This window comes from Bactrocera neohumeralis, chromosome 5 (genome assembly GCF_024586455.1).
Source record: "Bactrocera neohumeralis isolate Rockhampton chromosome 5, APGP_CSIRO_Bneo_wtdbg2-racon-allhic-juicebox.fasta_v2, whole genome shotgun sequence".
NCBI classification, from domain to species: Eukaryota; Metazoa; Arthropoda; class Insecta; order Diptera; family Tephritidae; genus Bactrocera; species Bactrocera neohumeralis.
The window spans coordinates 47,122,560-47,136,963 of record NC_065922.1 but is presented as its reverse complement, the minus strand read 5'-3'; the positions used below and the strand labels follow the sequence as shown (position 1 = coordinate 47,136,963).

General features: G+C 36.3%; 1 protein-coding gene and 1 long non-coding RNA gene across 4 annotated transcripts; one reads left to right on the top strand and one right to left on the bottom strand.

Annotated features, from left to right (window-relative positions):
* Positions 1-13,311, top strand: LOC126759033 (protein 60A). Of its 3 annotated transcripts, none has more exons than XM_050473587.1 (6): positions 1-182; positions 4,062-4,779; positions 10,038-10,210; positions 12,249-12,685; positions 12,756-12,923; positions 12,983-13,311. In XM_050473587.1, the coding sequence occupies exons 2-6, from the start codon at positions 4,397-4,399 to the stop codon at positions 13,241-13,243; spliced, it is 1,422 nt and encodes a 473-aa protein (XP_050329544.1). In that variant the 5' UTR covers positions 1-182; positions 4,062-4,396; the 3' UTR covers positions 13,244-13,311. The 3 variants fall into 3 exon arrangements, with proteins under 3 accessions (XP_050329544.1, XP_050329545.1, XP_050329543.1); XM_050473588.1 differs by having other exon boundaries at positions 1-363; positions 4,071-4,779; XM_050473586.1 differs by having other exon boundaries at positions 1-363.
* LOC126759036 (uncharacterized) lies at positions 577-3,088 on the bottom strand. The gene is made up of 3 exons (XR_007666943.1): positions 2,702-3,088; positions 958-1,532; positions 577-894 (listed from the first exon to the last, which is right to left on the bottom strand). It is a non-coding gene; the product is annotated as an uncharacterized LOC126759036 (long non-coding RNA).
* Positions 13,312-14,404: the final 1,093 nt, after the last annotated feature.

Below are 14,404 nucleotides of genomic sequence, written 5' to 3'. Positions count from 1 at the left end.
ACTGCCCATTTTCAAATCGGATCGGATCGGATCGTATCGAATTGAGTCTACCACCATCAGTCCGCCACCACTCTCAGTTATTTCTGGAACTTCGCGCAATGCACTTCAATGCTACGGTTTGTGGTGGCGCCGTCAAGTGATATAGTATACACGGTTGCTTTTGCTTTACAACAAATGCGCAAGTAATAAGAAAAATATCGATATACATAGAAAAATTGAAAAATAATAATAAAAAAATAATATTAATAACAATAACAAGAAACTAGTGTAGCAAAAAACCGCGTTGTGGTGTAGCCAGTGCGTCGGGGATTTGGAAATCTTACCGCCGTTATGCGCAAATTGCGGTTTTTTGTATTTTAAAAGGTGCGAATGGAATAATTTGTTGTTTAAATAAGTTGTGTTATGAAAAAAATAAATTTTGTGTGAAAATAGTTTTAAAATTTTGAGGAAATGTCACAATTGGAAATTGAAATGCGCAAAAATGTGATTTTCGGCTAAAAAATAATTGAAATCATTACTTTACTTATATGTATATGTATATATACACCTATGTATACGTATACATGTATACCCACAAACACACTGATATGAAAGCGGTAACCGAAGAGACAGCACAAAAGCGCCGCTTTATATTCACTTCATCCGACCCAATGTCCGAGTCTAAGTGCGTTTTTCTTGCTTTGTTGTTATTGTGAAATGCGTTGGTGGCCCTTTCATATATCTATACAAACTTGTTGGAAGCGTTTATAAGTAGTATGTGCATATCTTTCTTTGCTGCGTTTCCTTTGTATATCCACTACTACTCCGCACTTAATTCTGTGATTATCCGTTTTGTTGTTGCACTTGATTCGATTTTCTTGAGCATCTTAATATGCAAATGTATGTATATAAAATCTACAAATCGCGTAATGCGAAGTATATTTTATTGTTTGAGCCTATAGATAAAAATTTACATACCCCTACTTGTTAATATGTATTTACATACGAGGGCAGTTGGATAAATTGATAAATTTGTGGAATTTTGGACAAAATATTTTTTTCACTAAAATTCCTAGTCCCGATTGGTAAAAAACTGATTTTTGAAAGCTTCTCTTGATGCGAATTTTTAGCAAAGTCATGCGTCATAGACAAAAACAGATAGTAATAATTTGGTGGCAGGTCCGAATTTTAAGGTGGATGCATAAGAACCTCACAACCTAGAAGGTTCCGACGATTTAATATAGATGTGTGTGGGCTCCCGTTGTTCTGATGGAACTCAATTTCTCTCGTATTTTAAAAGCTATCCGTATCTGGGTGATTGCTTTCTTCAGACGATCCAACACCTAGCAGTACCTAGCTCCAAATTAAGAGCTCGGCCGTAGGAAGTGGCTTATAGTAGATGATTTCCAGCCGATCCCGCCATACACATAGCAAAACCTTCCTGAAGGTTAATCCTATATTGGTCTCCGTTTGCGCCGGCTCTCCACGATTCGACCACGAGTATTTCCACTTGAAGTTTTCGTAAGTGATTCACTTTTCATCAAAGCAGGTTTCTGCAAAGATTATGCCATCGCAAATAGCTCATAAAATATCTCTTGCAGGTGATTACGGTATGCTTCTTCAGCGAGAGCTGATTTTCTTATAGGATGTCAAAAATTTCTCCCTACCTTTCCCCAATTATCTTCGTATATCGAACTGAGACTTATAAATTTGGTCGAGACATTGAAAATGTTTTAGAGTTCTGATAAAGACAACTTAAAGATTTAGTTTCAGTATACTCCTTACAATTACAATTTCTATGTGAAAATTTCATATATCCTCACAGAGTTATCGAATTGTCCTCGTTCACACATACGTTGTTCTGGCATGGTTAATGGCACTCGCTAACCGCGTGTATCATAATAGCTTACATGATATGCCGGTATCGGCATAAGTCAAAAAACGTGATTTTTGAGTTAATGATGCAGAATTGTTCGTTATATCATACTTCATGTTGAGTGAAAAATTCATATGAATACCTCTTATATGCTCCGCTTGAGAAGAGAATATGATTCCTGTTTTCCGTGTACGGTTGGAGTCAGTTGAAAACTTTTAACGCGTTTTCTGGCAAATCAATTTTTTTGACTTATGCCGGTCTTGCAGCAAATGAGCGATATGTATGTATGTATATATCTATGTACATACATACATAAGTGTGTACACACAATAAAAAAAAATAATAAAGCAATACAAAAATTATTAATTAATTGACAAGTAAATGAGAAATAATTAGAAACATAAATAAATTAAAGATGTTTTCGATTTGCCTAATATCTACATACTGTATGTACATACATACATATATCTAAATGTTAATATGAATAAGTTTACATGTGCAACTGCGTTGAAAATGAAAGCATTCTAAGCAAGTTCAATTTAGTCGGTTGCACTTTTGCCGCCATAATACAATATAAGTATGTGTGCGATCATCTTTATCAAAAAATTTCGAGTATTGTTGATAAAATTAATATATTAATATTCTTCACCTTAACTGTAGACAAATGTGTGACGAGGCTCCCTAGGAGTTTTGTTTGCAGTATACCAAACAAATTATAGTTTAACGAAAGAAAGCTGTGATAATTAAATCACCTAAGCGATAACACTTAGATATTGGTGGCTTAGTTATGATTATTTATTAAACAATTTTAACATAATCACGAATATTATAAATTACTTCACTTACCTTGCAAAAATGCCATATGTCGGTTCATAATGCTTAAAAATGCGGTTAGTGATTGGTTGTGCCACATGAGATGGAGTTGCAATTTGATATGTGCACTTCACAAAATTTTATTTACGGTATTCTTTAATACGCAAACGTCATATACAAGTATGGGAAATGCTAACTTCACCAACTTATTTTCTGAATCAACACTATACCGTTTAACAATTTACAATTTTACATATATTAGCAACAAAACGAAAATGATATAAAAATATATTTTTAAGAACGTATGTATGTAGGATAACATGCTCCTAAAAATTAAATATTCAGTACTTTGCGCACTGCAAAAATTTTGAAAACACGTTTTGCTAGTTCCGATACTGCCAATAATTTAAACTTATTTTTTAGTATTGTTTCTACATTTAAACTTACTATAACTTCCACTTAACCATTTGATCACACAACATTAAACAAACAATTAACTAAAGCCCAACGAATTTAAATTATAAATTAAAAATTATTCTTTTAGTGCAAACAAATAAATACTTTCCTTAAAACTTAATGTCACAATGCCTAAAATGTAACAAATGTAAACACAAATCAGCTGTTCAACCTACTCTCCAACTAAGAAAAACAACAGTGCTGCCAAACATTCCCAGCAACAGTTAAAAACAAGGACACAACGACAGTTTAGAGTCAATTAAAATTTGAACTAAATTTTAAATTAAACTATTTAAATTTGTATACTTTTAATGATTTAATATTCTGAATACCAAATTTTTCCCGAAATTTGCACGCTACGCAGTAAAGTGTTTGTGTGCGTGTATATGCATGTACATATAGTAGGTATGTCGAGTCTACGATCGGGCACGCGCATGTACAAATATCTATTAATATTTGTGTATATAAACAATGTAAATATGTAGATATAAATTTCCATGGCAAAACAGCGTTTAACTATAAATTTCAACCGACACAATATCGATAATCCGTTTTATTGCTTTCAAACTTACGCTTCCCCCAATTGTTGCCATCCTTCGGTGCTATTGCTTGTAAACAATTAAAGCTTGTACATGTGTATGTATGTATGTACATGTTTGTTATTTCACCTGCGCAGCTTCGACGAATTCGAAGTGAAAATAATATGTATGAAAATGAGTGTGTAATTATTTCGTATCATAACAAATGTGCAATAGATTCGCAATAAAAGTGATATTTCAAGTCAAAAATTATACAAAACTCAAATATTATTATAACTAAAAAATATGAAAAACTTCGCATGGAAATTGCGCGCTAAAAATTGTAAAATTGATTATGTAGTGATAAATTAAAAAAAAAATTAAAAAATTGTGATGCTTATTTATAAAATTTTTTGCAGAAAATGTAGACGACGCAAATAATAATAGTTTTTTATATCAACAACCTAAAAAAGAACATAAAATATTAGCGTTAAAACATAAATAAAAGTACATAAATACATATGTATATATGTACATATGTACATACTAAATAGCATATACGTAAAGTTGAGCACACGACTGCAATAAATCAAATCGAATCCTGCAAACAAATGCCATAAAACTGTTAATTTTAATTTTTTGTGCAAAAAAGCAAGTGAAATCTGCAAAAGATCAACGAAACACTTTGCCATACATAAATATATACATACACACACAAGCGCAGATCAGCACCCACCGTTTCGCACAATACATAATGCCTGCAGACAAATCAATGCGTCAGCGTCTGAGATGTGCCACCACGACCACCACCACCCGCAGCCGCAATGCCACTTGCCTACATCCATTCGAAGCACTACATCGGCTGTTTTGCTCATTATTGCTGATGCCCTTATTGGTGTTGCTCCTCCTAAGTCAGCTAAGCATAGATATAGACAACAGTTTGCTGAGTGGGCGTGGTGGTCTACGCATGCTGGTTGCAGCTAGTCAATCGGGTATTTACATCGATAACGGCGTCGATCAGACGATAATGCATCGCGCCTTGGACGAAGATGATAAAATGAATGTGTCCTACGAGATTTTGGAGTTTTTGGGTTTAGCGGAGCGACCAAGACGAAAGCATGGACATTTGTCGCTGAGGTAAGTTGGAGAATTAAGCATTACTAATATAATTTGAGTGAAGTTGTGAGTATGTATTTATCTCACGATTCCATTCAACAGTTTCCATGAATTCATTTATGAATACCAATATAAGCTACAACTTCATTTCCGATATGTTTTCGCTGCGCTTTGAGCCATTGACCAGCTGGCATACAGGATTTGTCTGGAAATTAATAGTACTGAGTCGATTTAAGCAAATTTATTGAACCAATTGTTACAAGCTTTGAAGGTGTCACGGTAGGCATTTTTTTGGAAATCCCCTCGGTCTTCTCAAAATATTTACCTTTCATCGGCCTTTTCAGGCTAGGAAACAAAAAAAGTACGGGGGCCATGGGATGTAGGGCGGCTGCGGAAGCGTTGGCATGCCGGCCTTGGTTAGGTAGCTGTTCATAAGAAAGGCGGTGTGAGCCGGGGCGTTGTCGTGGTGCAACTTCCAATCGGCTGCGATGTCTTGTCGGACCCAATTGACCCTTCGTTTGAGTCTCTTGAGGACTTCCACGTAAAACTTGGCGTTGATGGTTTGTCTAGGAGGAACAAATTCATGGTGTATGATGTCTATGATGTCAAAAAAAAAAACAATGAGCATCGTTTTTACTTTGGATTTGAGCATTCTTCTGGTCTTCATCAGCGACCTTCTCTCGTCCCTCCAAAAACGCCTGGTGCCACCGAAACACACCACTTCTTGCTAAAGTAACATCTGGGTAAGCCTGCTCGATCATATCAAACGTCTTTGTCGCAGATTTGCCGAGTTTCACACAGCATTTAATCGCGTACCTCTGCTCTAACGATCGCTGCATTTTCGCTTGGCACCACTCACAGAAACACGTCGCACGAAAATGTTTGTACTTACTCTCCAGGTGCTCGGAGACAACTGACCAGCCGCTTATTCGTTAGCTAGGAAGACCCTCTACCAAATCCAGTCGAAGGAAGAAAATCATTCCTATTACTTTCTGGACAAACCCTGTACCATCTAGCAAAATTGACTTGGGCTGGTTCATTTGATCTCTATATTGTCAATTAGTGGGTGTTTATCAGCTGTTTGTCTACGAAATTTTGTGTTTCAAACAAAATAGTCGCTATGGAACCATTAAAAATGTTGCAGAAGTCTTTTAGTGAGTCTAATTTTTCACGAACAGAATTATAGAATTATAGAGTTACACATAGCATTCGGTGAAGGTGCGACTCGTCATCCATCGAAAGCTAACATCGAAAAAGTTAAAGCAGCTTTGCTCGATAATTGTCGTTGGAATCAAAGATATAGCAGAGGAGCTCAACATCACTTATGGATCGACTATACACATTTCTGATAATATTTTGCGTACAAAGTATGTCAAAAAACTGAAAAACTGTAGTCTAACTAATGAAGGGAGGACCAGTAACAATTCCTCTCGTGGTCGGAGCTCTCAGGGAGGCGCGGTGCTCTGCAAGTATTTTTGCATTTTTCCCTCAACAATTCACTACAATTGTTGTCTTTATGAATTACTTTTTTTAATTGTAGTTTAAATTGAGTAAGTTCGCTTAAAATTGATCATTTAGAAGACTGGAGAGAATACTTAACAGAGCTTCAATTTGCTTCTTTGTACATCCAAACTAGTTTATAAATTGAACATTATGCATTTCGGATATTCAAACGGTTCTATTCACCGTTTCCAACGATTTTATGTTTTATGTTTTCTGTTTTGAGTTTCTCAGTTTTTTAACTCAATTATTACATACTATATGCCTGTGTGTATGCATGTGTGTGCTTATGTGTTTGTGTATTTACACATTAATATACGTAACAGACTTGCTGACTACATTGCCGGCTTGCCATACCTTAAATATGCAAATATTTAAATATTTTCATATTCACTTATTTGTTCATATCATTTATTTACACTTCGCCCCGCAAGTCATTCTCAATTCATACCCGGCACAAAACTAGTTACTAGTCGTAATATTACGAACACAACAATGTGGGTATTCACGAAATGCGGTAATTCACTCGTAACTGTTATAAAACAACAAATTCATCAGTGTGCGAATAAAAGCGATTTGACAAATTATTAGAAGACAGTTAAGGGGTTACATGGGTTTCCTCGGGTAAAAAAAGCCTTTTTCAACAAATTTTTCTCATATAAAAATTTTTATTGTTACAAACATACACTATTAACAAAGAAATTCTGAAATTTTTGAAAAAAAAAAAAATTTAACTCGGCCATTGCGACGCCATTTCCGGTGACTCCTCGGAAAAAAGATGCACCCGCGTTGACAGGATTACTCCTTAAAGGATCATCTAAAGTGAAAAAATACGCGTTTTAGTTAAAACTTAACTTAGAACTTGTACGAAAAGAAAAAACTGAAAATTGAACTTTTAGCAAATATTTTTTACAAAAAAATTAAAATATTTGTAATCGAAAAATGCTTCGTCCAAGTCTTTAAGAATTTTATCTCAAAGACCTGTGTACAATTTCATGAAGATCGGTTGAGTAGTTCTCGAGAAATCTTGCCGACCGACTTCAAAACACAGTTTCGCGAAAAACGCGTTTGAAGACGGCGCACTTAGCCTGGGTAGCCTCGAGCGCACAAGTTCTCAAGGCTATATCGCCGAAACTATTACTCAGATCAACTTGAAAATTTATGACAATATTTTAGAGGTGTTGTAGAATTTAATACGATAATAAACAAAAATCAATTTTTTGAAGCCCGTTATCCCATATAATTCATTAAAGAAATGTAAATCTGAGATAATGTTGGATTTTCAGATAGATTTTTTTAAAGGTTTTCAAGCACTTGCAAACCACAGCAAATTCAAAAGTACAACTTTTTAATTAATATCTTGAACAAACTAATTTACTTATACTTTTAGGGATCATTCTAGAATAGGGCTAGAAAATTATCAAAGCGGAATCGATAGAATACACGATAAGTGGGGAGAATGAAGAGCATGATTTGTGAAATGCCAACCTCGGACCGGTTGAGAGTTGATATCTTCTAGCGATGTTCGAATTTAAAAGAAATTGTGGAGCTAGGGTGGAAAAAGTTTAGTATTTTTAACAAATTCACCGTGTACTTGACTGATCGGAATCACTTGAGAATATCTATTTTTCTAATTTTCCAACTCAAGGGGAAGATAATAAACTTGCCTTCCAAAATATAGAAAATGGTAGCAGCCAACGTTAGAAAGCTGGATTTTTGAGGTTATGCACCTGAGCTGATCGCTACCCTATTTTTTAGCAGCAAATTGCAAGCTTTTACATATTTCCATTTGGGCTCCAATTCGTCTACGAAGTAAATATTTCACGTTGCTCTTTCCAAGTGGAATTCATTGTATTTGATTCCGCGGGTATTTGATTTCAAAAGCACTTGCGAAATTGTGTTGAATAAGTGTGAAATATTTCCAAGCCTCAAGTAACCCAAAAACCAAAAAAAAAAAACAAAAACATTTTTATTTGTCATATACATACATACATATATATATATATATATACATGTGACAGAATGGGAAAACAATGTAAGTGGTCTAATTTTTGAAGTTTAATGCAACAATTTTTTGACCGTAATGGATTCCCATTGAATACATATAACGTAAGCATGTATGTATGTATGTACATAAAAAGGTTTGTGGGTAATTTTAATAATTGGATCGGTTTTGCATCCAATGGAAAACGTTTTTCAAGTTCCCTACGTAAGCAGCCATCAAGGCGAATTTTGAAAAAGATCTTTTATAAAGATTTTTTTCTTAATTTTGATCGTTCAGTTTGTATGGTATGTATATAATTCAAGGGGTGAAAAGAATGTGTCCAAAATTTCATATCAATATCTCAAAAACTGTGGCACTAGTTCGCAAATATCCAGCCAGATAAATGGAAATGGCTAAATCGACTCAGTTCGTCACGTGATGGTTTATATTTATGTATGCCTGACGATTGGAATTTATTTATGCTCTGTTCAATCCATAAAAAGGAGGACCCACAATCTGCGCCAACATCGCGTGAAATAAGGTTCTATCAAGCGTATTATGTGAACGATTAAAGCCCACCGTCAACAAACTGATTGGACCTTATCAGTGTGGTTTCAAGTCTGGAAAATCAACTACTGATCAAGATATTTCCCATTCGCCAAATCATGGAAAAGATCCGTGAAAAGAGGATCGACACACACCACCTCATCGTAGATTTCAAAGCCGTTTTTGACAGCATCACGCAAAACTTATGTAAACTGTGTAAACTGACGTTGAGCAACACCAAAGGCACCGTCAGGATAGGGAAGGACCTTTCCGAGCCGTTCCATACCAAACGCTGTTTTAGACAAGGCGGCTCACTATCGTGAGACTTCTTCAATCTATTCGCTGAGAAAATAGTTTGAGTTGCAGAACTGAACAGGGAAGGTACAATTTTCTATAAGGATATACAGCTGTTGGAGTACGCCAATTTCATGATATTGATATCATTAGCCTTAAAAATCGTGTCGGTAGTTCTGCTTTCTGCAGACTGGACGAGACATTTTGAAATATCTCCTGTCATCAAACAGTCGTCGCACTCGCGACTAGGCTCCCACGTCACTATTGGCAGTCACAACTTCGAAGTTGTAGATAACTTCATCTATCTTGAAACCAGCATTAACACCAACAACAACGCGTTGAAATCCAACGCAGAATAACTCTTGTCAACAGGTGCTACTTCGGACTGAGGAGGCAATTGAGAAGAAAAGTCCGCTCTCGACGAACAAAGACCAAACTATACAAGTCACCCATCATCCTCCTCCTGTTATATGGTGTATAGGCATGGACGATGACAACATCTGATGAGTCGACGTTACGAGCTTTCGAGCCAAAGGTTTTGCTGAAGATTTATGGTCCTTTGTGCATTGGCAACGGCGAATACCGCAGTCGATGGAACGATGACCTGTACGAGATATACGACGATATTGGAATAGTTCAGCGAATTAAGAGACAGCGGCTACGGCAGCTCTAAGGTCATACATATAGTACAATACGAGTACATATCAAAAAGTGCTTAAATAGGGGTAGTCTTCTAAGAACCAACTGAATAAGTAAATCTGTAGAAGGTTTTCTTGCAAGATTTAGACACATTACAAGCATTTGGAGAATATGAGTTTAACCGCTTAAATCTGTGTGAACGTATAATCCCTACTTTAACTAATTTTAACACCTGTTAGAGTGTCATCAGCACCATAAATACAATTTATTATGTCTAAAACTAAAAATTTAAACGTCTATATTTTCGGAATTTCAGAAAATCGGCGCCACAATTTCTGCTCGATGTTTATCATCGTTTAACCGAAGAGGAGAATAGCGAAGCGCCCTCCCGTGCTAAGCGTGATCTCGAAGAACAAGAGAATTTCATAACAGATTTGGACAAGCAAGCAATCGATCAGAGTGACATTATAATGACGTTTCTCAATAAAAGTAAGTAAAAGTGAATTAAAAGTGTTAAGAAATGTACTATTTATATAATATACATATGTATATATATATTTAAATTTATATATCCGTTATGTAACGATTTTAAGTGTTGTGATTTTGACAAGAACTAGTATTCCATGTTTGCTTCCTTTTGTCTCTTAATCTGCCCCACAAATACTTCGGACTATTCGACTGCAGCAAGTAAAATAATTTTTATTGTGTTTTCCTTATTCAAAGAAAACATTCGAAGTTGCTGCTTTTTATCTTCACATTTCTACACACAAATTCCAGGAACTATCTGTGAATGTGTGAATGAGAATTGAGTAAAGCGAATACGAGCATTTTTCTGCTTCTCCATTATAATTTGCAATTTAGCGGTTAGAGATGTTGGTGGTCACAGACGGTTGCCTGAAACACTTTAGGCTTGTATGTATGCGCTGGGACATTCCTTTCTACATATTTATGTCTGAGTGGCCAATAAGTGCGCGCATTTATGGAGACCGCACACTGGCTACCTGTCGACAACAAGATACGAGAGCAGCTGGATAAGTCCGTGATTTTTTAAATGTAATTTTTTTCGGCAGAAAAATTGGCCCTTTCATTATTATATGTAGATTAATTTAGGCCGTTGCAGTGATAACCACTATATTTCAAGCAAAATCTTAACCTCTGAGAAATGCTTTCAAATTTTGAAGTAGTCTTATGTCACAAAGGTAATATGGAAGTAATTTCGCCATTGGGCTACAGACATCAGCACTTTTATAACGGCATAGTTTTGAGTATGCCAAATTTTCAGAATGTGGATGACGGTTTTGTCTCAGGAGGATGGAGCCAGGTGTAGAAGTTCACACAAGTGAGGAAAGTTCTCTGAGCGCCATTCACTTGGGAGCGGCCAGAAACGATTCTTTTACATATGGCTCAAGCAGCTTCCGATCTTAGACCAAGTATCCTCTGGGTAGCCAAAAAACATCCGTCCGAAGGCGAGTTAAAGTGAGTAGGCGAATTATCCCTCTCCAAAAGGTGCTGAGTTTGGAATCCGCCGCGTAAAAAATTCGAAGAAAGATGACCTAATGTTTTTCGTCTCTTTTGAGTGTTTTTCTGAATAGGGCACCTACTTTAGGTCTTCTAAAGTAGCTCATTAAGATAGGCCTCCGTTGAACGGTTCTTATATTCTCGTTTTCGTTCGTTTGTTGTCGTTGTAGAGGATAGATAAAACCATTACAGATGGACTAAACCAGCCGTCATGGTCGTAAGAGGTGTGTTTAACCTTTATGGAAAACGATATTCTCAGTTTTTGGCCAGTATCTAAAATTATATTTCATAACTCTGGTTCGACCTCGACAGGCAATAAAAAGCTCTTACCTGCTCTTTCAAATGAAATGGAGGTCGTTCTCTTCCTCTATATACTTCTCCAGGCGAGTACTAACTCGAATACTTTCAGAGCTGGAGCGTTTTCATCCATTCCGATGACATGACCTAGCCAGCGTAGCCGTTGTCTCTTAATTCGCTGAACTATTCCAATGTCGTCGTATAACTCATACAGCTCATCGTTCCATCGAATGCGATATTCGCTGTTGCCAATGCGCAAATGACCATAAATCTTCAGCAAAGCCTTTTGCTCGAAAACTCGTATCGCCGACTTACCAGATGTTGTCATCGTCCATGTCTCTAAACCATATAGCAAGACGGGAACAATCAGTGACTTATAGAGTTTGGTCTTTGTTCGTTGAAAGAGGAAAATATACTTTATTGAATCTCCGGCATTACAAATTTCGTAAAATTAAGATGAGGAGATGTGCTTACTTGTAGTATATTTAACCAGATAAAACTTGTTTTTCTGGCGTAGAACCGACAGCACCACGTTTGTTAAAAGTCTAATGTGGAATTTTAAATAATAAGTGACTTAATGAACTACCCTCGTACTTGATGTCATTACTCTGTATTGTCTGTTCATATCGTTTTATGTTTATCTGTCTATATACTATAAAGATGTCTTTTTGAAATTTCAACTCACTTTTTTTTCATTCTATCCATTTTATAGACCACCATGTCGACGAAGTGCGTCACGAGCATGGTCGACGTCTTTGGTTTGACGTGTCCGATGTGCCAAATGATAATTACTTAATGATGGCCGAGTTGCGTATATATCAGAACCCCGCGCAAGGCAAATGGTTGACCAGCGGCAGAGAGTTCACCATCAGCGTCTATTCGATTGTCAATATGGAGGGACAACGGGAATTGGAAGTGCTCTCCTCGGTAAATACGACCTCCGACTATCAGGGTTGGTTGGAATTGAATGTTACACAAGGTCTGGATATATGGTTACATGATCATAAGAGCAATAAGGGGCTTTATATCGGAGCGCATGCGGTGAATAAGCCGGAACGTGAGGTGAAACTGGATGACATTGGTTTGGTGCATCCGAAGGGCGATGATGAGTATCAGCCTTTCATGATTGGTTTCTTCCGCGGTCCAGAGGTCGGTTTAATACACTTATGAAATTTTTAAAGTACTAAATTAAATGCTCTTATTTTATGGTTTCTTACAGCTGATTAAGTCCACCAATCACCACAGCCGCAAGAAGCGAAACACACCACATGTGCGTCGTCGTAAGAAGTCCGAAATGATTAATCCCTTCCTTGATGGTACCGTTGAAAATATGCGAAGTTGCCAAATACAGACGCTCTACATTGATTTCAAGGACTTGGGTTGGAATGTAAATATATTTTTAACACTATTTGGCTGAGCAACTTTATTAATAAATGTTGTTTACAGGATTGGATCATTGCGCCAGAGGGTTATGGCGCCTTCTACTGCAGCGGTGAATGCAATTTCCCACTCAATGCTCACATGAATGCGACCAATCATGCCATTGTCCAGACTTTGGTGCATTTGTTGGAGCCGAAGAAGGTGCCGAAGCCTTGCTGTGCGCCCACACGTTTAGGTGCTCTACCCGTCCTATATCACTTGAACGAGGAGAATGTTAATTTAAAGAAATATAAAAATATGATTGTGAAGAGCTGTGGATGTCATTAGTTAAGAAACAAATAAGAAAAAAGTATACAACAAACAAACGAGATTAATAAAACCATATTATATATAAATTTCAATAAATTTATTTATCTAATAGGTTTGACTTCTTGTTATTAGTCGGATCGGTCCCTAGTCCTGTTTAATTGTAGGATAGTTTTTTTTTATTTTTATAGGTATTGAGGTTTACTGGGTGCAAATATGTCATACGTTTCATGATCTTAAGTAATAACCGTATGTGTCGGGAATTAAACTCTCCCTACAGCCTATTTATACGCAGTAAGTCCACAGAAAGTCCTATTGGTCTTACATCAGAAGCCTGATCTTGGCGATATTATCGGAACCTATTTCCTGCGAAATGAAGCAGAAAATGCCGTTACCATCATTAGCGAGTGTTGTAACACGTCTTTAAACCATTTCAAATGGCCGCCAAGATCAGACGCCGGATTTTTTGGGATTAGTTAAATCACAGATTTTCCCCAATCAACCAGCAACGCTCGAGGAGCTCGCAGACAACATTCAGCGCACTCCATCTAGCCAAAATGCTGCACTAGTTCATCGAAAATTTACGTAAACAGGTGGAGACATGCAAGCGGAGCCGTGTTATGATGATTTTTGCCGACATTTTGTTCAAATCATAAATTAAATTAAATTATTCGCTTAATAAAAAAACAGCACCCATTTGGTCCAAATTTGAGTTTTGCTTCATTTCGTTCATCATTCGTTCTTGTTGGTACACTCTATGTATGAAACCAAATGATTAGAAATTTAGAAAAGAAATGGCAAGCCAATCTATAGTTTCTCAAACCATGATCAGTCATGTGAGATTAATAATATTATATAATACAAGTATAATCTATATATATAAAAAGTATGTGCCACGTTTTTTGTACGCGATGGACTCCTAAACTACTAAACCGATTTTAGTAAAATTTAGACACTGTGTTCAGTTCGAACCAACTTAGAAGATGGGACATTAAAAACAATTCATAAATAAAAAATATATTGAAAGTTCTATTAAATGGACGCTCTATTAAGCGGACAACTCTATTAACTAAATAGAAAGGCTGGTAACCAAACATTGAGAAAGCAGCTTTAAATTCGTTATTTTTTCCAATGAAGTTTATTTGTATGAACATGTTCAATATTAAACCTCAAGTACAATCC